We start from the raw sequence: 26,106 nt of genomic DNA, 5'->3' as shown, positions 1-26,106 counted from the left end.
TTTGCTTCTTGCAGTTAAAAAGATGAATAATCGCAAATACGGTCAATTTTATTAGACTAGAAGAGTAGGTTACACTGTTAAAATCGTTGAATGAAAGGAAGAAACATTAGTTTAAACGTTGATTTCTTATTTTTGATTTTAATCTTATTTCTTATTTATTTTATATCGAAAAAGATAACTTTTTATTTGCGGAAGAGAAATTTCTTCAATACAACCTATGTCAGCTACTTACGCACAATTTTATTAAATTGTTCAAACTGTTGTCCGGCTTGCTGTAAACAATAATAAAGTCTGTTTCCAAACTCATCCCTAACTTTTCGGAACACTTTACCGGCAATTGGTCGGCATTCTGCTGCAATTCGCCTTTTAATATCATCAATATCAGCAGGCTGTGTTTTATAAACAATGGACTTAAAATGTCTCCAAATAAAGAAGTCTAAGGGTGTTCAATCCGGTGATCTTGGAGGCCATTCAATTGGTCCTCTTCAGTAAGTAGATCTCATGGGTTTTATTGTAGAAATTTATCTTCTCCAATAAGAAGTGATTTTTCTCGAAGAAAAATAATCAATAAATCCGAAATCATTTGTTTAAAATAGATTTTCTCTCTGTTACTCAACCATTTTAACAGTGTACAGTAGTAGCAACAACCTACTCTTCTAATCATCTGTGTTACAAGAAGACCAAATACAATTGTTTTTGTGTAAACACCAATCTGAAAACCAATATCTGAATGCACACAACTTTAATTGTGTCTACAACTTTGAAACGCGATTATTCGAAAACCTCTGAACAAAAAGCAACAAAGTAGTAGCTAATGTAAAGAGAGGGCGGAAAGACCGATTGGATCGATAGCCTTTTTCCGTAGGAAATAAAGATAATTTATATCTATATATATTTATGTAAAGAGAATTAAACGACCTTTAATGTGATGTGCCACTTGACGCCCCTTCCCATTTAAGATTCTAAGGGTGATATCTACCCGTCCTAAGGTGTTGAAACAAGGAGTTTAAATATATTCATTTAAAGTGTCCCCCTTAATCACATTTCTTGTGTCAGGTGTTTCTTTATAGTATTGTTCCTATAATTTGCGCAAGTTTTGACTCAGTTAATAGTTAATGTAGTAGAAAAGACAATCAACCAAATTGCAAATCGGTTGGGAGAACAGCTGTACCAAGTTTTATCACGTTTTTGTTCAGATTTTCATTGGAGGCTTTCAAGCGATATACAATGTTGAAATATTTTGTTTGTAAACATCGATGCCTTTAAAGGAGTTTGATTTTTGGAACTACTCCTATAACTAAAAATACAATCAGTCTATTGACTTAAAAAATACATCCTTAAAATAGTTGCATTGAAATTTCACTCACTGCCTGACTATCTCATTTTTCGTGTTACTTTTCCTGACTGTATTTCAATTTCAATACAAATTCGTTTCCTGGGTTTCAGTCATTTATTTATTTCGCTGTTACAATTTATTTAATTCTTCGGAATAGGTTTTGGTGTTTTTTGTTTGCCAGATGCAAGAATCTTGGCCTCGTCCAAAAATTTATACAGGTGAGGAAAATGGATTTTAATTTTGGTAAAAGACAGTCAATAAAATATTTGAAAGTTTTAGATGTGTTCTATGTATAGGTACACAATGACCTGATGATGGTCGAAAGAAAAAACACCGAAACATATTTTGAAGAATGAAATAAACTGTAATGGCGAAGTAAATAAATGACTGACACCCACGAAACGAATTTGTATCTCATTTTTACCCACTGAGAGTATCATTATTTCATTAAATGCGACTTTCAGTCTTAATAAAGAAATTCAAATATTTATTATTAATATTGCCTTAGAGTTAAAAGTTTGTTTAGATGTGACTGCCAACGTACTGCCAATTGCTATAAATTTTGTTTTCCATGTATTCGTTGAAAACATTAATGTCACTGTAAGAATAATTGGTGTCTTTTCTAGTATGTTGTCTTATCCATAATCAATTTTTGCTACTTAACTCCTGTATGTCAGCAGTTACTGGATGCTGGTCAACCAAATTTAATTTTTTTCTGCTAAATAACCATTTGTAATAGTACTTAAAACATTTTATATGCTGCCTTTGCAATTCCACATAACGAAGAACTGTATGGCTCGTGCCTAGTCAGTATATTTTTATAAAACTAAACTATACATATTTCTTAAAATCGTCGTTGCAAATTTCCAAAAATATTAGGTCCGATTTATTATCGCTAGATAACCAGAAGATGTGCAATATTTATCATTAACTATGCTATTCAGATGTACCAACAACAAAGAAAACGCATTTATTAAAGTATTGTATAGTGAAGACGCCTTTCCAGCCTCAAATGTTTATTTACAGGAGCGATTTGTAAAACCGACATCATGGGTAGTTTGAGATAAATGTTTCTTCATATTTCACTATACAAAAGCTATTTGGCAAGAAAGAGGCGAATTTCCAATAATATATACAAAATATTTGGCTTTTGTTTGATTTAATCATCCGATACAAGATAATATAAATAATATTTTCGTTCGTTTTTGCATTTGAGCCATTCGTCATTTTTAACATTGATTTGAAACGCTCGCACCATTTGCTAATTTCTTTTAGGTATTGTTAAAGAACTGCATGGTACTAGTTCTAAATATCAAAATCCTGAAAAATGGATTTAGGATAATCGCTCCTTTTGCAGTGAATTTTGGTAAACGTAATTTCCTTAATTGTTATTATATTGTTTTCCTTCCTGGGTTTAAAAAAATAAAAAAAAGTTGCTTCGTTAAGCAAAAAATTTTAACCGTGTCTGTAGTATTTATTAACATTTATTGTAAATATGTCCGAGCCATACCATAAGAAGTATTTTATTAACTTTTATAATTAAGCTTAATATAACCGCGTGCATAAAAATTAATTTGCTTTTGTTTCTCACAATGAGATTTCTATTGACAAAAAGTCAGTATAACATATAAAAATAAGTAGTAACTAATCAAAACTGATACCGAATACTGAATAAAACCGCATGTTTTTTTTATGGGGATTAATAAGGCTCTTGATGGTCGCAGAAAGGACTATTTAACATCCCAAAACTTCTACATCTCCTAATTGTAAAACTTCGCAAAACAGACCAATGGAACATGGTCTTTTTGTCGTTTTCTCCCGAGCAAGGTTTGTCATGTTGTTAAAATACCTAGGAATAATTCTAGACCAAGAACTAAAAGGAACAAAACTCGCGTAACACGCAATAATGATGCTAATTGAGGGTTTCGAAGTTTAACATATCCATAACTTAAATCGAATATTTTCCTAAAGATTAACTCTGGACTCTTAAAACTTAATTTGAGCCTTGAGTTCTATTTATGTTGATCATTATTTAATTTGCGAATCGTAGTAATATTTACAGGGTGTTTCGTAAGTAGATGCATTTCTTACAGGGAGTGATAGTGAAAGTTATTTTGGATATATTTCGTAAGTATACCGTGTTCCGAAAACGCTTAGTTTCCGATCTATAGGGTGATAAAGTTTTAATGAACAAAATTTGACTTAATAAAATTGCGGAAACCGCTTCGAATATTTAAACGAAATTTTACAGGCTTTGGCTCTTAACAACAATACATGTTTCGTGATGAAAATTTTGTTGCTAGCTTTTCTAGTGGCGTGGGCGCAGGCACGACTGTAGATGATTTTAAATAAAAAAGTTACGCCACTGATTTTTATGCAATAAACCTAATGATTTAAATTCCTGTTCAATTGGGATTTTTTAATCAAACACGCTGCATTCTAGAAAAAAAGTCAAGAGACCTTTTCTTTTCAAAATTGAACAGGCACTTGAAAAATAGTATTTATTTTTAGAAAAATCAGTGGCGTAACATTTTTTTTATTTAAAATGATCTACAGACGTGCCTGTGCCTACGCCACTGGCGAAGATAAAAACAATTTTTTTATAATAAAACATGTATTACTGTTAAGTGCCTAAGTCTGTAAAAGTTCATTAACATATTTCAAGGGGTTTCCGCAATATAAAAAAATATCATTTTTTAATTAATACTTTAATTCGCGGTAGATCCAAGACTAAGAGTTTTTGGAATTTGGAACAAGAAAAGCATCGACTTACCAAACATCCTGTATATTGTATTATAGAACGTATTCGGAACGATTTGTGAACGGCTTGAAGACTTCATAGATATTTATCTATTTCACATTTAATTTTTTTATCATTTTAAGATATTTTGGTATCCGAAAAAGCATGATGCGAGAGTCTTTCTTCAAATTCTTTCGAATCTACTTGAATTGTTTTCTTGTGCTTTAACTCAGCTGAAATGCAAAGTTCGTTAACGTAATAAGGGAGTAGTATAGGAATCAGATAAATTTTAAATAAAAAAGCGAAAGTATGCTACATTTAATTAACACATAGTGTAAAAAAGTAGTAATAATTGAACTAGCTGCTGCACTTAGTAACTGTACAGCTATTTATTACATCAGAATCACTTTGGTCAAATCGATTTTCCTGAAAAAATAATTCTGCATTTCGGTTATTTTAAAAATAACTAAATGAAAAGCGAAAACCAAGGGGGGTAACAAAACCAAAAAGTAACGAGATGTTTTCAATACCATCTGCTAGTTGTTTACTGCTTGAAAATTAACACACCAAGCAATGGTGTTAAGCCAAAATCATCTATTTTTCTGATCTTTCTCATGGTCATGTATAGTGGCGGAGTTAAAAATGCGTGTTACCACTTATTAAAATGCAAAAAATACGATTAGATCGGGAGGCACGTCGTGAAGTCATAAATATTTAATATTAAAAACTGGTTAGGATGGGTTGTGGCCGTGGGCTGCAATACTCCTATTTGCCTTAGTAACCTAAAAAATCTTTTTATTTTCAAAACGCAAGGACCTGAATATGTTTAGGATGTAATTATATTTGTATTGACCAGGGGCGTTACCAACGACAACTACAAAACCGAAGATTGCAAAATGATACTGATTTGTTCTGATACCTTAATTAATTAATTTTACGAGTTTTATTCTCAATTATTACGCTTCTAGCAAAGTTTGAAAATATCATCAACGTCCCCATACTGTTACATGCATATTCATTAAAATGATTGATTACTAATTAGTTTTAATACAAGTTTTACTACCCTCGACTATGACTAGCCATTTCCAAATTATGTTGCAAAACTTTGATCAAAACTCATGTAAGCTGCTTAATTAAGCCTTGCACATAAGTATAGTTAGCATATGGTAGTAAATATCATCAAACCTGCAACAGCGTGACAAAAAATTACAGATTTACATGCATAATGTGAAGTCATGTTTATAAATTCCGACTATTTCGATTCAGGCTGCTTCAGGCAAACCCATTTCTCCAAAAAAATAATAACAGGCCATTAAGACCCGAACGCAGCTACCAGAAAATTGAGATGATATTCAAATTGGCCGCCCCAATAATTGAGTGTGTAAGTTTTTTGATGCTATTTGTCGTTTTTATTGAACCGCTCTCAGAAAGAAACACATTCACGAATTATGATCATTCCCGAAATGAGAACGTCTGAAAGAACATTTTCGATCATTTTGATTTATTTTCCTGACTGCGTGTAATTGTCATTATATTATTTTCTTTTCTGGGCTCCAGTCACTGGATAATATTCCTGTGACTGGAGCCCAGAATACATAATAATACAATTTTTCGATAATTAAATTTATCTCCCGGAGGGAGAAATGGTTTTGCAATTAACAACAAGAACGTGTGGCTCTTAATTCTAGGTAACTAGTTTTTAATAATTAATTCAAAATTTTACACTTAATTATGCCTGTTTTAAAAATTCTCCGAAGCGAAAAGAAAGTTTACCTTCCTATTTTATGAAGTCATATTTGGTAATACAATCATATGTTTTATTAAATTGACAAAGATGTTTTGTTGCAAAAACAGCAGATTTAACTAGTAGTGTGTGTAATGTAATTTAATATGGTTTATGTTAAAAATAGAGCTGAACGTATAAAAGCAAAATCAACATTTAGTAAGGTAACTCGTGAATCGCTTCTTAAACGATTTCGTAATTTGAACATCATTTGGTATATTTTGCATCGTTTAATTTGATTGATTTTGAAAACATTCTGCAGGATCAAACATCATACATAGCTGGAAATTAAAGTCCTAGATTTATTATTCATTCATTAAAGAATATTTCCGATCGTATTCTGAATAGTGTTCGTAGAAATAATGGATGATTCATAGTAACAATCTTCCACTTTTCAGCATATTCTAGTCGTTATACTTATCAGTGACTTAAAGTGATAAATAGCATCGGATATCAGAAATTATACAAAAACCTACTTAAGTGTCATCTTCCTAGAAACAAAGTAGATGGAATAATTAAAATTTGAAATGCAAAATAATTTTCACTAGAATTAAATAGCCCAGAATTGCATTATGGAAACCATTAGATTGGGTAGCTAGACGTCGTTACAACCAGCTGCTTTTCTATGACTTAATAATTTAAAAAATCCTTATGAAAACCGAATATACTATTGCCTCTTTGGGCATTTTTTTCTCACCATAAACTAAAGGACAACATTTATTTTTAGGACGAGTTCCAAATTTTTTAGCCTGAGCTAATCCTTACCCAATGTAAGTTAGTAGCATGCTTCTAAATACTGTGCGCACAAAACTCCTTTTAACATTGCGTTTTAATTGAATCAAGACCTTCACATCCTGAGAATAATAAAAGTTACATTTACTGATGTACTAACGCAGGAGAATTGTGCCAAAGAAAGTTCATACAATTCTGCATAAATTGCACTGTTAGCGTATATTGCTGTAAAAGTGCTAGGAATTAATCGTGGTTTTTTCCAAAACAATTGCAATTTCTGGCGTTACACAATACGATACTTTATACAGCACCTCACTTCATTATCTAAAATAGGTTTGTTCATATTATGAACATTTTCTACCAATAGGAACTGTAAAGTCCTAAAAAGATGGCATTTTGTTCGTTTTAATTAGTCGAATATACGCGAAATACCGCGAAACAAGTTTAATGGTTAGTTTACTTTGCATGCTATTAGCCCATGTTCCTGTCTTCCTTGTTTATAAGTATGTAACGCTTGTATCGCTAAGCCGATACATTATTATTCTTTTTTATTAACTTTAAAGCGTACGTCAAGTGAAAACAAATTGCTTTTTGAACAACCTTGCATCGATCCGGAGTTTACCTTGCAATGTTTGAAAAATCACGTATTAAAAGTATAAACCTTTAAAAGACTGAATATATCAAATTTCGATCATTGTGGTTCATATGAAGGCTCGAACCAAATTGAAGTATAAAGGAAAATAGCAAATAAAACGATAAACCCTATTCGTAGATACAATTATTTTTATTAAGTCAGTCTCATTATAAACCTGTTAAAAATAAAATTGTATATAAATGACCATGTAACTAAATATATTCAACAAACAAACATCTGTAAACAGGGTGAATGAAACGAAATAAACATATATATTTAAAAACTTGTTCAAAAGCGTGTAAAAAGTGTTATAATTTAAAATTACATGCTTTAAAATTTAAATATTAATTTGTACTCAACAGGAAAAACGAACAACAAAATGAAAAATTAATAGTCAGTATACAATACACAAAAATTATGAGTATAAAAATTAATATTATGTCAAAAATACAAATTTATTTAGTCTCTGTCGTGGGAACATTTATAAACTATTATATTACTAATATCTACAAACAATATCTTACAAAAGATTGAAACACACTACATGATGTGTCCTGTATATCTAAAATCACTCTGTCGACCATAACTACCATACAATTAATTCTGTATGCCTATTATGGTGGACTGCAGCTAACTTACTGCTACATACTGTGCGTAATTGGCTCAACGATATAGTGAAATATTTAATCAGAATATATTTTAGATATTTTAACGTTGCCTGAAAATCATCGTGTGGTCAATATATTTAAACAAAGGTTTAGTAATACTGACAAAAACGGATTCTTATCAGTAATGTGTCGATTTATTATAATTGCTAAAATTGTCAATTGCTAAAAAACACGTTTCTTACAAAAATATTAAATATTGCAAGTCAACAGCTTAGTCGATAATACGGAAAAAAGTAATTAACATATCAAAGCTTTTGTAAAACAGATTCAAACAATTAACAACACAACTGACAGAGAGTAATCCTAGTTAAATGCAATTAATATCATGAAAAAATTACATTCTCATAATTAGAACTTCGTCATATCTTCTGCCAGGTGCAAATCTACATTAAAAACTTAAAATAAATAATAGAAAAAACTGTTTGTCCTGTGATCTAGAGTATATAGAATACGAGTCAAAAATACCACAAGACATTCAAAAGATATTTCTCGGTGTATATACAAGGGTATGATTAATATGAAAATAAATAATGTGTTTGTTAGGAGTGTTACATGATACTCCTGTTAATGTTTTGATGAAAAGTGATGCTTATACCATATGAAAATTGTTACCTTATGATTCTTAATTATACAAATGATGTGGCTTAGCAACTCCAGTCTTAAAAAGTTTTTTAGTCTTTTGCAGGGACTAATTAAGTAAATTTTGTCATTCTGACAAAGCGGTTTAACAAACGCTTATTTAGGATTTCTGAGATTTTAGTTTGATTTGAGGTTTCGTGGTATCAAAATTACCTTAAAGCAGTCTGGAGGTACGGCCACACATCCAGGCTTGATTTTTATTTCTGAGCCTGGAGTTATGTTGTAGTTTTGCAGCAGCGTGGACACAATAATAAAACTAAAACATTGGACTAGACGTTGACCGATGCAAGTTCTTTTTCCAGTACTGAAAGGAATGAAGTGTGCGGGCTTCACAACATTTCCTGCCGGTGAAAGGAATCGCTCGGGCTTAAATTTTTCTGGTTCGTCCCAATATTGCGGACTCAAATTTAATTCATAGTTATTCAAAAATATCATCGTGCCACGTTTAATAGGGTAACCTTCTATTTCGGTGTCAGTTGAAGCAACATGGGGAACGATAGGCGAAGATCCTTTTCGCAATGTTTCCCATAGAACAGCTTCAGTGTACGGCATTGCAGCTTTATCAAAGAGGTTTACGTATCGCTGTCCTCTAGTCACTTCGTCAACTTCCTCCTGAATTTTCTTTGCCACTTCTGGATATTTTACTACTGATGCCAAAATCATCATGACTAAATTTCCGATAGCTGAATGGCCCCCAATAAAATCTTCAAGTTCAAAGATTATGTGATTCCATTCCATATTCGGATCATCTCGTAAATGAATCAACAGTGCATCTGTGAAGTCTCTTGGTGGTGCATGGTAGTCTAAAGTATTAACGTGATCTTGAACAATTCTTGCCAAAATAAATTCTCTAATGTCCGCAGCCCACTGGGATAACTTGCTCATGTGTTTACTGTACATTGGCAATAGCCAAGGTAAGAAATCGACCGCATATCCCTGGTTAATCTCCCAAAAAATCTCGTCAAAATCTCTCACAACTTTTTTAAATTGTTGATCGTCATAAGGAAAACTTGTAGAGCACATATACTGCAAGAACATGTTTGCGCATGCTGCTAGTACTACTGGCTTTATATCTACGGGTGTGTTTAGAGGAAGCTTTTGCATTTCGGTCATAAATGCATCTAGTTCATTAGCTCCTACAGTATTTACAGTAGCATATTGAAGAGAAGTAAATCTGGGGGAGCAGTACGTTCTTGCGATGCTCCTTCTGGTTTTCTGAAGAACAGACCAGTCACATAAAGCCAAAGCTGAAACAAAGAAAAACAATATTTTACTCAAAAGTAATGCCCTCCATTATCGCAATAGCAATCTGTTCAATAAATTACTTTTGATTGCCCGATAGGCTTAACAATTTACTTATCATTTCCAAGCGAACACTTTATTGGCTAATTGTGGAAGTAGAAAGCATGCAATTATTTACGTATCAATATAATTTTAATGACTGACATATATCCAGCAAATGTTACAAACAATTCGTTCCTATTGCTACCGGATAAGGGAATATGCAATTTGAATCAATTAATTTAATCAATTTGGACGAAAATTTTATTTCGTAATGAATCCTAATAGAGGTCAGTGAAATCATTTGAATTAGGCGCTTTTAACCGATGCGAGTAAACTCGCTCTTCAAAGTGAAATTGGTTAGTGAAATTATCCTACAAAGATTTAAAAAAATAACAACTTATTAACCAGGCATCAGATTCAGTTTCATTTGAAGTTTCAAGTTCAAGTTCATGGGTAGCCAGTGTGAGCATACGCAATGTTATGAATGAACAGGTGTTGCGTTGTTGTTAAGACAGAAAGTTGACAGAGAGATTTGCTTTTATCTCTTTTCGCACGGAACAAATAGTGCATAGGCGTAGGTAAACATTAACAAATTGTAAACAATGCCGGATTAAACTTTGAAGAAACGTCTCTAGGGCAAAATAAATCATACGTGCGAATGTATGCGATGAGAAGGTTTTGTCAAATGGTTCAATTTGCCGTGACCACAAATAAATGCATTTTCTGAAACTTATGCAGAAAGCAAAAGAGGCAAATGATATGTGTGACTGTGATTGTGTGATTCTTCATTTTTAAATAATTTATCACATAAAATGGTTTTCATTCAAGCAACAGGTTGTTTTCATATTTCCGTCCAATTCGTATTCATTATTAAATGTACATTTTTACACACGCATTTTCTACATCGTGTAATATTTCTACCATTTACTCTGTAAATAATATATTGGAAACGGTGGCCTCCATTCTACATTATTGAAATCGATTTCAACAACAATTTCCGATCTTTTTGAACAATTACTGTAACGTATTTGTTACAATTTTTTTTATAAAAATATTTTAATAAATTCTTTGTGTGACAAACCGTTAAACTCTCAGACAAGAATTACCAACAAAATTTATACAAGGAGATCCTGTTGCGACTCTGTTTTACAAGACGTTTCAACTTTTTTCCCTGAGATTTGCCGTATTCTAACGGTACAAAACTCATCTCTGATAGAAGAGTTATGAGGTCAAGGAAAGATAGTTTGAATAATTGTTCTTCAACTAGCTTTATGAAGAATGACGGTAAAATAAAATGATATGTTTATTGACGGGCGTGTCTGGTACCTACTCAAATATATGTAGCTGAAAGTTTGCAGTAAATTCGATTATTCGTCCAATTATTTATTTGAAAATTATTAAAAACAATCGAAACGTGTATTCGCTCAATGTAAATTTTGCGAGTTTTATATGGAATGGTATATGGTTTTATATGGCATTGCGGTTTTTATATAATTAAATTATATGGATGCAAACAGAAATATATTTTCGGTTCATGCAAATCTAATACAGAAAAAATTGAATAGTGACATTTGTTTGCAGATCGAATGTACAGTTTTACTTAAATCGTTATAGCCAGGAGAACAAGTAGCCACTGGTCCTGATGCAATGCAATCGATATAGTTAATGACATTTTATTTAGCTATGACAGCATTTAGGTCAATCAAGACGATTGTTTCGCGATTTCTGAGAAAGTATTGTTAATTCCGGCATAACAGTACGTTTTCGGCATATTGGACATGGGACAGTGATATTTCCAACTCAGAGTAAATTTTGGTAGTACTATTTTCACAAAAAAAAAAACGTATAAAAGGCGATAAGAAGCTAAAAAAATACTCACAGTTATTTCGGTCTCCACCGAACAGTTTGTGGAATCTCATAAAATCAGGTCTTCCTCCAAAATCGCCCCCTTTGGTAATTAACACTTCCTTTATAAGATCAAAATTATTGACTACAACACAGGGAGTGGATCCCATTGTGATACTAAAGATATCTCCGTAAATTTTGCTGAGGGCGGTAAAGCCTTCGAAAGGTGTTTCGTACTTGCCAAGAAGATGGAGACTTCCTATTAGCGGCCAGGGTTCTGGACCGGGAATAGGTTTGGCGGTTTTGGGCTTTCGTATTTTGGTAGCCCACAATTTTACCAAGAGCACCATCACAATTACGCATAATACTGAAACCACGATCATGTCTATATGTCTATATGCGTTCTTTTGCGTGTGAGCACTGTTGTGCGTTCGAGGTGGTACTGATGGAACCGCGCGAACCGCTACCCTCTTTATGACCGCGGATCGCGAGAGGACCGTAGTCTATCGTGGGGGGCTTGACTTAATAAACTGGCTCAATCAAAAGCCATCATATCAACCCTACCAGACTGGATGTCGCGATTCATGAGGGTTCCAAGTTTCATCTACATTTGATTAGACTAGTGATGCAAGACTGAGGCTTGAGTTAGACCGTTAACTGAGATGTGTTTTGTTTGCCCAATAACTTTATTGATTGGTACTAGTATATCTTTTAATATGTACGCTCATTTAGCTTGTCAGTATGTCACGTATTTTTCAATATTGTTTTTGCTGCAAATCCGATATATATTTTATCATTACGTTGTCACGCATATTTGAAATGTTCAAATAAATGAAAACTTTTTAAGCTAATACTCATCATATTGAAAATATTGACAATGTTTCAAACAGCAAATATTCGGTTATATAATGTATAATCAATATTTAATGCTGCGAAGTCTAATCATAATAAACAAATATTATCAAATAAAACAAATCAACAGAATAACAAATAAGTGTTCAATGCACTGATAAATATGATCAATTATCTTTTTCAAGTAGCCAAAATGACGACTGTTTGAATTTTTGAAAAAATTTACGTTTTAGGATCCAAAACTAACCGTCTTCACTCCTCATCAAAATTTTCTCGGGGAGTCAAATCGGGTGACCGAAGAGACTTATTTAATCTCACTTATTTAAAAACTATATAACCTCCTTTAGAAATTGATCGTTGAAAACACATCACCAACCTTTCGGTTATTTATATATATCGCTAATAAACTGCAGAAATTAATTTCAAGTTTTCCCCAAAATAAATCGGTTTGACTACCGTCAAAATTAATTTAAACTGATTATAAATTTTCCAAAATTATTGGGCAAAACCTGTTGATGGTTATATTAGCCCTAGCGCAAAGCGTTTTGCAAAAATTCTCCCTGAATAAAAATATTTTCTGTAATACTGTATTTAATTAAACGGAACATTTTAATCCAAAAAATGCAATCAAATAAAAAATTATAAACACCAGTTAATTTAAGAAGCAATGCATTATCAAGTAAATATTTAACTGATATACTTTCTATTGATGTCGACATATTCAGTTTCAAATAATTGAGAAATCGAAAAATTCGTATAGGGTAAACCTTAGAAATATATATTATTCGCATCACATAACAAAGTAGTACCCGTTTAAAAATTATCATGTTGATAAAATAAGCACAGCATCCAAACTTTACTAGTTTCCTACTCCAACTATTCTTACGAGTCGCCTCCTAAGGTTGCCTAGCCCTGTATATTAATTCGAACATCTCAGGTAATAGTTTTAAGGTCACTGATTAAAAGGATGAATTCAATGCTGATGAACGGAAAATTGAGCTTTTAATTTCCTTATGGTAGCAAAATTTATTTGATTTAAGCAAACCACCCGCCGCTCACCTTGCATATTTGATATACTTAATTTACGTTAGCAACGAAAGTATAGCGGCATACATTTTGTATCATGTTACTTATGGCATTAAGTGTCTATATGCAAGATGTATTTGTTTTATTAGCTATTGACTTAATGAATTGGACGTTAATAAACTTTCCTTAAATAATAGATTGTCAAGCAAATCATGCAATATCTAACACTGTATAAGAAGGATGATAGTTTGTATGTAATTTTTTTGTGCAGTAATATGGATTGGCTAGTAAAAATTGTTGAACTGTAACTTTCAGAACGAATTCTTAGAAGCAGAACTAATTTTAGAATTTACAGCTTTTCCGCTTGATTTAAATATTTGCGTAATATTTAAGGAAAGGTTCCAAATAAGCCACAAGAAGTTGCAGAATTTGAAAGAAAATCTGTTTATATTTTATGTGTTTCCTCATACATAATGAATTTTAAAAATGACGGTAATGATTTTATTAGAAAAGGAATGTGAGAAGTGACTTTTGGGCGTAGTACTGTAATGTCCCAATTTTTTCATGGTGAGTATTTTTATGAGAGATTTTGTTTACTGTTTTATGTAAATGAATGCCGTCGACTGACCTGAAATCTGAAATGCCTCATAGACCGTCTAGAAAATTCGGATTGTCAAATGTATTACACTAGACGATTCTTTGAAACGTTTGCTGCATGTTAATCAATCGAATTACCGATAAAATACAACGCAAATCATAGTTATTCAACAAAATTTCATCAGATCTCTTAGGGGAAAGTTTGGAGATAAAGTACTTGTTTCGACTGATGCAAAATGAACCTGAAATTTATACAGATTTTTATATCATGATAATGACTAATAAGCGACAGAAATACGTCACGAATTAAATCAGACGCTATTAAACAAACATGTCATAATTAACATGATAATGCGCTCTAATATGAAATTTCTTTATTCTATTTCTGCTTATAAATTATACACTTCTTCAGAAGCAGTGCCATATTGCCTAGATATCTTGTGTTTTAAGATCGTATAGCCCACCCCAGAATTCACTAGTTCAATTGAGAAAATTATACTTTAGTAGATTCGTTTAGAATGTGTGTCGCTACATTCATTCATACATTTGTTATTTGTATTTGTTTACACTTGCAACATGTTGCAACATCTGAGAAGTAGTTTTTCACTGATTAAGCATTACCAAATACCATTTCAAATAACACGTTGACCCAATTTTTGTTTTTGCTTGTTTGTAATGGAATACAACATTTTACTAAGGAAACTAACGTTCACATACATAAGTAGCTATATCTTAGCTTACATAGTTTGAGAGTTATTTTAGTTTAGTTTGGCATGTGATTAGGCTCAGGCATACTTCACTAGATTTTAGTTGACTCTTTGTATTGAAACCAGCACAAGCTCTATTTTAAAAAAGTGTATTGAGCTGCAGTTTATTTAAAAACAAACATCGCTCATGTGTATGTTTGGTCTGCAAAGGGAGTTTTTAATATTTTGAAAATATGTTGCAAAAATCTTTTGGAACGTTAATACAGCATGCAACTGTATTGGTTTTGATGCAACATTAGACTGCAGATGTCTTTAGAACTATTGATATACATGTTTTCCGGTTTTAAGAATAAGAGCTAATTTCAATTGATCCATTAATATGTCCTTTGTCGCCTTTATTTTCCTCTCAGTATAAGAATTATCACTTGGCAGACTTCAATTAATTCTTTTATGAAGCCTTCATCTTTTCCTCTCTTTAGTTAAATGCAAAAACACCAATATAAACAATGATTTTTTGCAAAAATGTCCACAAGGACGGACGCAGTGGTATAAATACTACCTGGGCGACCACAAAGCAATGTTATTTATAGTACTACAAACTTCTGATGGTCAATGTTAAATTCATTAATAAAACAATCTTAAACCAGGGTCATTCAATTTTGCATTAACTGTCGGGGATTATTACTACATTATGAGCGTACTTTTTATTACATAAGGTTTAATTATGTCAAATTAAAAGAAATTTTTTGAACATTTTCAGATTATACAAGAATTGCTATGTTGCTCGTACCAAAAAATTCAATAGTGAAAGATTTGAGGAAAGTCGCGCATTTAAGGTTATAAGTCACGGAATTTTATTGTAAAAAATATAATTATACAAGTTTTGTTGTCTAAAGGAAATAAAAATGTACAACCGTTTGTTACATTTTTTACATCATCAGAAAGAACCTAAAGTGAAGAAATGGAAATTGTTTTAAACATTTGGACATTTGGAAACATAATGGATCGAAATTAACAAGAACATTTACATTTGGAAACAATTAAACACAAAACTAAACACACAGTGATAAAATTACTTTAAATATTCGATGTTGTTAGTTAAAAAAAAAATATATGAATTTCCATAAACGCTGTAAAACGCACCTATTGGCAATTTCACTGTGATTTTAATACAATAAACCCCATAAAGAAGTCTGCCCCCTGGCTTTTATGGGTCACATTTTCAATAAAATATGTATGCTTTACTTATTTTTAATTGATTGCAATTTTTACGATAGATTTTTCACTTTAAATCGACTCGCTTTTTACAATAACTGCAAAATTAACTTTGCGGTTTTAATAATCACACTTACTGCCAATTGAGATATAGTTTTAAAAATTCATTTCTGAATCTTCGTTTCGTATTTTGTATTATCGGTTGAAGGCAAATGTAGAAATAGTTGAGGCTTGAAAGTCTCGTCAAAAACAGTGTACAAAATAAAAGTATGGATCAGATAGCTCATGGTAGCGGGAGAATAAAAATGGAAAAATTCTAAATGAAAATTTAGCCATGAAACCCCTCCAGGGTTTCTACTCGCTGATATTGTAGCACTTGTAAATGATATCGTATCAAAAAGTGCAAAATTATTTTTTGTTATGGAGTTTAGACCGTAGATTCAGTTTTTCTATTTTAATTATTTTTGTGTTAGTGCTACTGACGTGTCTAAGGCCTTTTGATCGAACATTTAATGATACATTTTTTCTTCGTGCTGCCGATTGAGCGTGTTTTAACTGGAAGCTAGATTACTAGAAAAGATGGTAGGATAAGAAACATTGGCATAATTATATTTCACGCAGTTCTTGAATCTTGCTGGTTTAAAATTCTCTAGCTATTTTAGCTAACTCCAGAGATTATATAACGTATATAAAAGAAGGGCCTATGTTATTTTTTGTATAAAATTAAGAACTTGGTCTTTGGTGACATTCAAGAATTTCATAAATAGTTTGTTCGTAGCAATAATGATTTATGTGTTTCCTTCAGAAAATTGAAAGCAAGTAGAGGGTCAGTCTCTGTCATCGGCCTTGAAGTATTTAACAGACTAGCAAGAAAAATAAAACCGCTTCTACTATTTACAAAAGCCGTTAAAGACTATTTGGATATATTTATGTAATTATGTCACAAAAGAGCATTATTCTAAATTAGACATATTCTATCACACAGAGTGTTTGGTAAGTTAATACTCTACTTATAGCAACTGCTAAACTCTAGAAGTAATACCTTACTCTATAATGTTATACTACTAGTAATTTTGAGTTATTATTTCCTTAATATACCGTGTTCTGAAAACAATCAGTTTTCCATTTGCAGAATGTTAAAATCGTCATTGTATCAAATTGTTAGTATTACAAAACCCGCTCCGCATTTTTCTATATTATTTCAAATGGTTTACAGGCATTGAGAGATAACAACGATACATGTTTTGTGAAAAAAATTAGGTTTTCATTTTAACCAGTGGCAAGCAGAGCAAATCATTATTACTGCCCACAGGTTCAAAAAGTCGACCAATTTATTTTAACTCAAACTTAGACTTTACTTAGTACTTTTAGCATAACGCTGTAGATCGGAATAGGACATTTTAACGAAATATTTTTCAGATTACTCACACTGAAACTTATGTAGGTATTACAATATTTTTACTTAATACAATTTGTTTGGTTGTTTGGAACAGACTTATTCCCTTTCCTTATCGAGATTAATATTTCTGGTTAGATTTGGTGTAGTGTATATTAATTGCACCCTCGAAGTTTCCCAAAAAATCAAGAGCAATTGAAGTAATTTTCTAATCGAACAGTTGCTAACAGTAGCTGGTTTCTTGCCGTTTCATGCACAACCTGCGTTCTATGTTATTCATAATGCGAATAGTGGGACATTCTTTGATAGTGAGAAGCATTCACCCAACACATAAATGGAACGTGTTCTTAAACGTTGAAATTAATCTGTCTGCCGTTTCATAATAATGCCGGTACCAATGTCTATAAAATTTTAGGTTTTTCAAATCAACAGTAGGCCAACACTGGGTCTTACTGCTCTAGAAAAGAAAAGTCACTGCCTCTTTGAGTCCTTCCTCAGAATTGCTTTCGTCAGTGAATGCAAACTTCTAAAGTTCAAATATAAATTTTTATTATAGAGTATACTTGGTCTCCGTTGATGATTAGTATCACACACATCGAGCAAGCGTATTTCTACACCATTAAATGGAGCATGGCACATAATATAGTACCTGGTGGTACATCAAATATCCAATACCGCTAGTGGATCTTGGAGTTTTTTTTCGATTTTAATTTTGAAAAATTATCTTGATTAAGGTCCAGTTATTCTCAGAGACCGAACCTTAAGAAATCAATGATGTGAAATAATTTGGTATGCCACAGTCGTCCTATTTAAAATTTTCCCAGCACGAAACCTGACCGGACTGGCTTATGCTAATTTTTAAGAACACTTTTACCGCTTGCAAGACAATCAGGTCAACTATGTATTCGCTGGGATTTTTTTAACCTATTATAACGGTATCTGTATATTCCTGATGACTTTATACGTATACAAGGCGTTTAACATAAACAAAATGTAATTTTCATTTTATAGAGTGGACTACTTATACAACCGACCTTATTGGCCCGAATCACAACAGTAGTTTACTTTTACGAATATTTTCTCATTCAATTTAACGTTATGCCGTAAACATTTAAATTAATTAGGAACATCATTTGCGGATTTGAACGCAGATGTGCTATCCCGATTATTAAGTTTTTCTGCAATTGGGAATTCGAACAGCAGAAATTTAGCTTTGCGCACAACGATAATCAGTAAAATATATAATTATTCAAAAATTAATTTCCTACTGATGTAAATTATTAATCGTTCTGCGTTAATTAGTGGTAGACGCCTTTAGTTCAATTTAATTGATATATTTTGCAAACATTCAAAATTGTAATGCACCTGCTCTATCTATGTAGGTACTTGCTATTTTTCAACTATAGACGCATGTTTACTTAACGAAGAACTAGTTAGAAAACACTTTTATCGCGCACTGCATAGAGAAGTTCACGTATATTATTATTCAGTATCAGCCATGTTACTTTTTTCTAACAATCAAGTTATATATTCAAATGAAACAGGCTCTAATTGCGAAAAATAATCTTCGCTGTGGATGAGGGGTGAGGTATTAGCCATAATATAGTCAAGGACGTTAAATTAGACAGTGGTGTAGAATATACATTTTGAAAAGCTCAATTAGATTATTTAGCACTAAAATGTTGTAGTCTATCATTGCCATTTATGTCAAAATTTTTTTGGGTTAAAATATTTTAGTTAACAAGCTACTTTAGCTTGTTACAAGGCCCAAATTATTGGGCGTTTTGAATGAAATATTTACCCTACTCTTAATTATGTTTTTATTGAAATCACACCAATTTGTTTCTATTAATTTTATTGTTTATTTGACACAATACAGCTTGCAACTAATAGCTGATCTTGTGATGACTCGCAGAACATTTAGAATATTTCAAGTTGATAGATTTTTACTACTTTTCTAAAATTTATTCACCGTCGTCTTCTCATAAGGAAATAGAAGCCTTAATGGTTAGCAGGAACTTGTCAATAGTACATCTTTCGCAAGTGACCAGCTTTTTGCCATTGTAGTAATAAAGTTCCTGGGGTTTTTCCTTATTGGTTTACCAAGAAACATTGATGCTCACCAGTAATCACCATTTACTTCTATTGTATCTTCACCATTAACAGTATATTCGGCATTCTTATTAAAATCGCCAGGCCAAAAACCCTGAGCCTTCGTCTAATACTTTGCGATCTCACAATTTGAATTTCAGAACACTGAATTTTTATTAAATTCTACTAATTTTTGCTAGGCCAACCTTTTCTTAATTCAACCTATCATCAAAAGATAAATCAACATCCTGTTTCCTGTAGATGTGTTATTCCACTTCTACCCTATAAACAGAGTAAATAATGTTCCGAAATGTTTTCGATTTTGTTTGGATGCTTTCAGCTGATTTTCTGCAGTTTGGATATGCGTAAAAAATTAAGTGTAAAGTAGAGGAATACATTTTGTGCCGCCTGTGTGAATCACTTTTCAGAAACCAACAAAAAACCTAGCAGCAGAAGAACCGAGCCTTCACAGTTACAGAACACGAAGAAAAACATGACCGATAGTTTTATATAGAGTAAAAAGTTGATGATATAGGATTATTATTAGGCTTACTGGGTATGGGATAAGCCAATGATTTTGCAAGATTTGTTGTAAGAAATATGTGACAAAGTATCATGTTTACGTTTTTTTATTATTGCGTAAATTTCAGTGATAGTTAAATAATTACCTGCATTGATATATAATTTGACTGATACTACAATCTATTGGAAGATAAGAGTGAACTTATCCCTAAGATCTAAGTAAATATTGTTCGTGCATCGTGAGATAGGTCAGGTAATCTTGCAGTTAAGAGGCCCAAAAACTAACAATATTAGCCGAAAAAAAACATTATTTTGACTTCAAGGGACATTTTAATCAAAGTTTATTTAACACTTCAAAGCGTGACTTAATTAGAAAATAGTTCTGTGATGAAATTTCTTTAAAGCTAAATATTTCGAAGCCTATTTGGTTCACTCATATCAATTGTGCCCAAAGAAAAAAAATCTAGGTTATATACGTGCATACCTATAGGTATTTGTGGAAACGTATGAGGCCACTTAATCTTGTTTGATTTCCGAAAAACTAGGATGTCTTTTATATTTGATTTTCAAGTCAGCTGTAAACAGAAATTTGTAGGAAACGGTAACGTCTGTATATTTTGTCAAGGTCTAGGTCGCATTTTAAACTTGACAAAGGGCTTGCATCACTATCTTTTACTCTACTTTAAATGGGGTGTCTGGGTTAGGAAAATGTCAACAATATTTATCGTAACATGAACATACTGAGTAAATAAGTGGAGAGCTTGACAAATTGAAAAATCAGTTCAATGGTCAAATGGTTATCTATTTTAACAATACCAAAAACCACTTGGAAGCGCAACATTTTGAAATATGTATTGAATTAACGAAAAATCCTGTCAAGATAAGAATCTCAATATCGTTTTCAGTTGTAGCGTATCTTCACTATGTTATTAAATATTTATTATGTCTATATTGTAGTTTTTTTGATCTGACATGCTTATCACCAGTATTTTATTAGTACTTCATTCGCATATAAAAAACTTGTCGCCCAACTCAATGTAATTTAATTGCTCAAATTGATATAATAATTTTTAATGTCGCACTGTAACTATTTCTGATCCGTTTGAAATAATTTTAACTTTTTCAGCCGTAGCTTTCATGTACCGTGTATGCAGTTTCCTAAAGAAATACAAAGAGGCATAATTTGAAAACGCTTACTTTCTATAGAAGATATTAATACTAGGCTGGAAATAATTCATAACTCCCCAACCCCAATTAATTAGGAAAATAGATCGATTTAATGTTTAATAGTAAAGTGTAATGTTAACTTACGCAGCAACACATGCAAATAGTTATGGCTAAGAATACGAATTTGTCTCGCGTTGTAGATCTAAACATGTGAATCATAGTTCAAATAAATTCTTGTTTTGGACTAGTATGCGACATGATTAGTGAAGCAGCAGCATTTATTCAAAATTTGCAAACTGTATTAATAACATTGTGAACATAGTGCGAATAGTTGATTAACATTTAACCCCAAGTGTATTTACTTTGAACCCAATTAAGTCGAACTATGACAGTTGTATTTCGAAATAAATCAATTTTGTGGCCAAACCCATAATGTTGCAGGGTTTTGCATAATAACTCCAATCAAATGTAACTGTAATTATCGTTAATTTAATGCTCATCATTCTAAAATTACTAATAACATTTTTAGTAAAAGGGCTATGGTCATGTTCGCTAAAATATCTAAATTCATATTATGGCAATGGGCATATTATTATTAAAACCAATTTTAAACTTGACTGGGAAACTTTTGCAGTATTTTAACTGCAAAGCTGCTTAGTTGAAAAATCCCAGCTTATACGCTGATGAACAAAATTAGCGCACCATACATTTTTGAAAAAATAATTTTTCCTAGAAGGCTAGAAGTAGGCTAGAAATAACCTAACCAAAGTAACATTGTACAATACCAATTGTTTTTGGTCCCCTTCTATTAATTCCAATGCAAGTTTCTACTTGTTTTGTGTCATTTGTAACATCTCATTGTTTTCAGCAAGTGTGGTACTGTTTTCGATTCAATTTTCTTGCGTTTTTTCTAACTTGTGTGTGTAACTAAAGTGAATTCGCATTGAAATGTTAAGAAATGTAAGTGAGTTGGATGCGGTCAAAATTGCCGTCTAGTTGGAAGAAGGGTATGCCCAAAGTGAGGTCGCCTGAAGGTTGGGTGTCCATGACACCACCATTGGTCGATGTCTTCAGCGTTTTATGGAAACAGGTTGCCATGCTAGACGACCAGGGCAAGGCCGACCAAGACCCACAGACCATGTGGCCGATCATTTTATACGTGTGCAAGCTTCGAGAGATAAAAAATCGAATTTAAAATGCCCGAAATGTTGTAATTTCTTCCAAAACGGTAAGAGGAAGGCTCAATGAATCCGGATTGAGTGCAAAACATCCCGCAAAGGGTCCTCTCTTAACCATAGCAGACAACCAAGCTACGCTTGAGATTGCTCGAGAACACGTGGATTGGGATTTGGATGACTGAAAGGCAGTCTCGTTTACTGATTAAGTTAGAGTGGGTTTAAAATCTTCGAATGGGCGAGCTTTTATTTGGAGAAGACCAGGAGAAAGCTACAGCTAAGCAGGTATGGTTCCCCAACTGGGTTTCCGTGGTGGCTCAATCATGTTTTGGGGTGGCATTTCTTTGGAGGCCCGTACGGACCTTGTAGTGATCCGAGGAAGATCATTAACTTCTCAGAAGTATATTCAAGAGATTTTAGAAAATTATGTCGTACTTTTTGCACCTCACAGAGGCGACAATTTCATGTTTATGGATGATAATGCCAGACCGCACCGAGCTCTGATAGTGCGCGAATATCATAATGAGATTGTCATTCAACGCTTAGTGTGGCCAACACGTAGTGCGGACCTTAATATGCTTGAACATGTTTGGGATCAGCTCAAACGACGTATTCGACGACGAGATCCTACTCCTGAGAACTTGGCTGAACTGGAAAACGCGGCTCTTCAAGAATGGCACAACATATCCCAAGAATTCATTACAAACCTTTTTTATGGCATCCCAAGACGTTTGAGGGACGTTATTCGAGCAAGAGGGGGCAATACACGCTATTGAATCGGTTAAATAAGGAAACGTTAACTGAATTTCAAAATGTATTTTTCATAAATTTTTACCAAAATTCTGATAAACTAGTGATTCATGTTTTGTTTTCATTTTTCTTTTGAAAAGATTTCCATATTAATTTAAAAAACAATAATTTGAATTTTTATCAAAGTATGTAGGGTTTATAATACTTTTTCTTTGAAATTTATAGATGCAGCGCTAATTTTGTCCATCAGTGTAGTTGTGGGTGGTTAGGTCAATAGTAACATGTTCTAAACCCTTTGGATTATCAAACTAAATTAAATCAGAATAATAATAATAATAATAATAATAATAATCTTTATTTACACAGTTTTAAAACAATGTACGACTTAACAAGAATTCCTTAACTCTAATTGAATAACTTATGTGGTTCTAATTTCACGAGTAATCTCTATAGAACTTTTTCAGTACTACTAATATTTCAAATTCTTTGTATTATTTAATGTTGTATAAATATACAAATTGTAATTGGAAATAATGTTTCCACTGTTATACGTACTTACAGGCCCATAATTCGCGAATGACTTTTTATTTGAAAAAGTTAAGTTTAACAATTGATTAATTGATTATTACAGTTCTGCTTCTGACTTATTTGCCATGTGTTCGTCGTTTTTAACTTTGCTAACTTTCATTAACTTGAGCTGATTCAGCAGTCCGATTTAGTTGGGAAAGAACTCAAATAATTGTACAGCATTAGCAGCGCAACATGCAGATGAAACGTTTTGTTTGTTGAAATCAGCAATACATTTATTGAAAATGTGTGAAACGTTTTCAGATAAGGAAAGTTTAGTTAAATAATTTAAATTATGTATTGTTTTTAATTTTTTTAACTCACTCGAGTTCAAATTTTAGTTTGATCAGTCATAGTGGCTCAGATAAAAATGTGTATTTCCTTAATTATTTTAATTGCATTTTATTTTTTCACTTTCCTGGAATTTGCTAGCTCATCAAGTTAGCCGCATACAGATATGTTCTTATTTGAGACAAGTAGCGATAGTCTCTACGCCCTAATGAAGGTACAGTTCTTGTAAAAATGAGGAATTGTGATAAAATAAGCAAAACCATATCAGGAATTTTTATTTCTTCGGCAAAAATTTGGCTTTCCTATTACCGATTTTTGCAGTTGCCATTCCTATCGGAAAAATTATTTAAAATGTCTATGATCGAACAGCTTATAGGCGCCGCAAATTTTACCCTGGTAATCAATTCTGATTAAAACACTATTGAATATAAGAATAATATGAAGGTAACTACATCGCCTAGAGCAGGTACCTAACTAATGGTGAGTTTCTCCATCACATTTTCCATCAATTAAAACGGTCCCTAATAAGGAATTGAAATTGACTATTGAAATTTTAATTCGATGCTATCATAACGTTCATCAAAAAGTGATGCTGGATATTCCGGCTTAGTTATGGTGAATGCTCATCTAAGACGATTACTGCCCTTGTTCTGGGTTTTCCACTCTTCTTAGAATTTTTTTGCGTATCGAAAAATGTTTTTATAATTACCTGCTATGTGCCGGACATTGGTTTATGATTCGTTGAACTTTGCTTTGACGTTTCTTCTCCTCATACAAAAAAATGCCCGAAGGCAGAGAAAATGGCAATGCTTATTAACAGGATGGACTAATAAGCTCGATATAAAACTGATTTTACATTCAAATCAATTTAGAAAAAAAAAAACCGCAGTCTCTTCTCGAAAATAGGACACTTTTGCTTTTATTTTGAGTATATTTTTTTTCTGAAAACTGTTGATTTGTGATCTTTAATTAGGCGAATTTAGTGCATGTCTTCAAAATTTCAATTGCAATCGACTCTTTCATTATTGGAACCACTAATAGAAATGAGTTAGTTGCCTCTTGACTTCTACTGGGTGAATGTTTTCGGGTGTTTGGGTGCAAACGACTTCCATTCTAATAAAATCGTACCGACTCGAATTTAAATGATACTATCCCTTCATTTGCGCTTTATAAATCAGACGTGTTATTTTATTTGAGTGTTTAATGTGAACTGAATTCTCAGTTTATTAACTCACCAAAATAAATCCTCAGAATTATTTCTTTAACATCTTATTTATTGGAGACAAATATCTTTTATCGGCCACTAAAAAGCAGGATTTTGTTTAGTTTCTGAGTTTTCACTGTGCATGCCAAAGTCACTGACCTCTGGCATGTACAGAGTGTTCCTGCAAGACTTCCTGTTCGAAATTTCTCGAAATACATGAATTTGCTCACGTATTGTTGATCGCGTCAAAATATTGTTAATGGCTCTCTTCTGCATATATTTCCAAAGAGTTTTTTTCAAATTTACAAATGGAAGCTTTGGTCAAAGCGGTCTTAAATGGAAATTTTGGTTAATTCTGTTGGAAGGCTGCTTATCTTTGATGATCGACTTATTACGAATAATTTATGTGAAATATTAAAGAAACATACGGACTACACAACAGGGCGCTGGCGTTTACATGCTTTTTGCGAATTTAATTGCGTTATTATGAATTAAGTACAATAAAATCAAGCATTGTGCCTGAAATATGTAAATTATGGCAACTAGCTAAATGTTCAATAATCCCAAGAACCGACGAGGATTAAATTTAATTTGATAAAGTATAAGTTGAATGAGAAGAAGTGTAATTGTAGGGTAGAATATGTAATAATTTTCGTTTAATATACTTATCGTTATCAGCTTTACTATCAATATAGTATACAATTGGCCAAAAGGAAATACTATCATATTTATTCTTTGTGAATACTATTATTACATATTCAATATTATCTACAATTGATTCATAATTTGCGTAATTTAATGAGATTATTTTCTTAGTCGCGTAGATTTTTTCCTGTCCTAGATTATGATGTAGCTTTGTAACTACATATACTCGTACTAGTGTAA

General features: G+C 32.3%; 1 protein-coding gene across 2 annotated transcripts in view; it reads right to left on the bottom strand.

The window, feature by feature from the left end:
• Nucleotides 1-7,661: 7,661 nt before the first annotated feature.
• The window catches only part of LOC109538036 (cytochrome P450 307a1), a 32,267-nt gene continuing 13,822 nt past the window's right edge, over nucleotides 7,662-26,106 (bottom strand). The window contains exons 1-2 of one of the 2 annotated variants that reach the window (XM_019905075.2): nucleotides 11,696-12,192; nucleotides 7,662-9,779 (exon numbers count right to left, since the gene is read on the bottom strand). In XM_019905075.2, coding sequence (XP_019760634.1) covers nucleotides 8,650-9,779; nucleotides 11,696-12,044 — 1,479 coding nt within the window. In that variant the 5' untranslated portion in view covers nucleotides 12,045-12,192 and the 3' untranslated portion in view covers nucleotides 7,662-8,649. Of the gene's footprint in view, nucleotides 9,780-11,695; nucleotides 12,193-26,106 lie in introns of those variants that run through there. The other variant, XM_048670736.1, reaches the window with a different exon arrangement.

This window comes from Dendroctonus ponderosae, unplaced genomic scaffold, assembly GCF_020466585.1.
Source record: "Dendroctonus ponderosae isolate FM_Combo_2020 unplaced genomic scaffold, Dpon_F_20191213v2 Dpon_F_20191213_1, whole genome shotgun sequence".
Lineage (NCBI taxonomy): Eukaryota > Metazoa > Arthropoda > Insecta > Coleoptera > Curculionidae > Dendroctonus > Dendroctonus ponderosae.
This window is presented reverse-complemented; position numbering and strand designations above follow the sequence as displayed.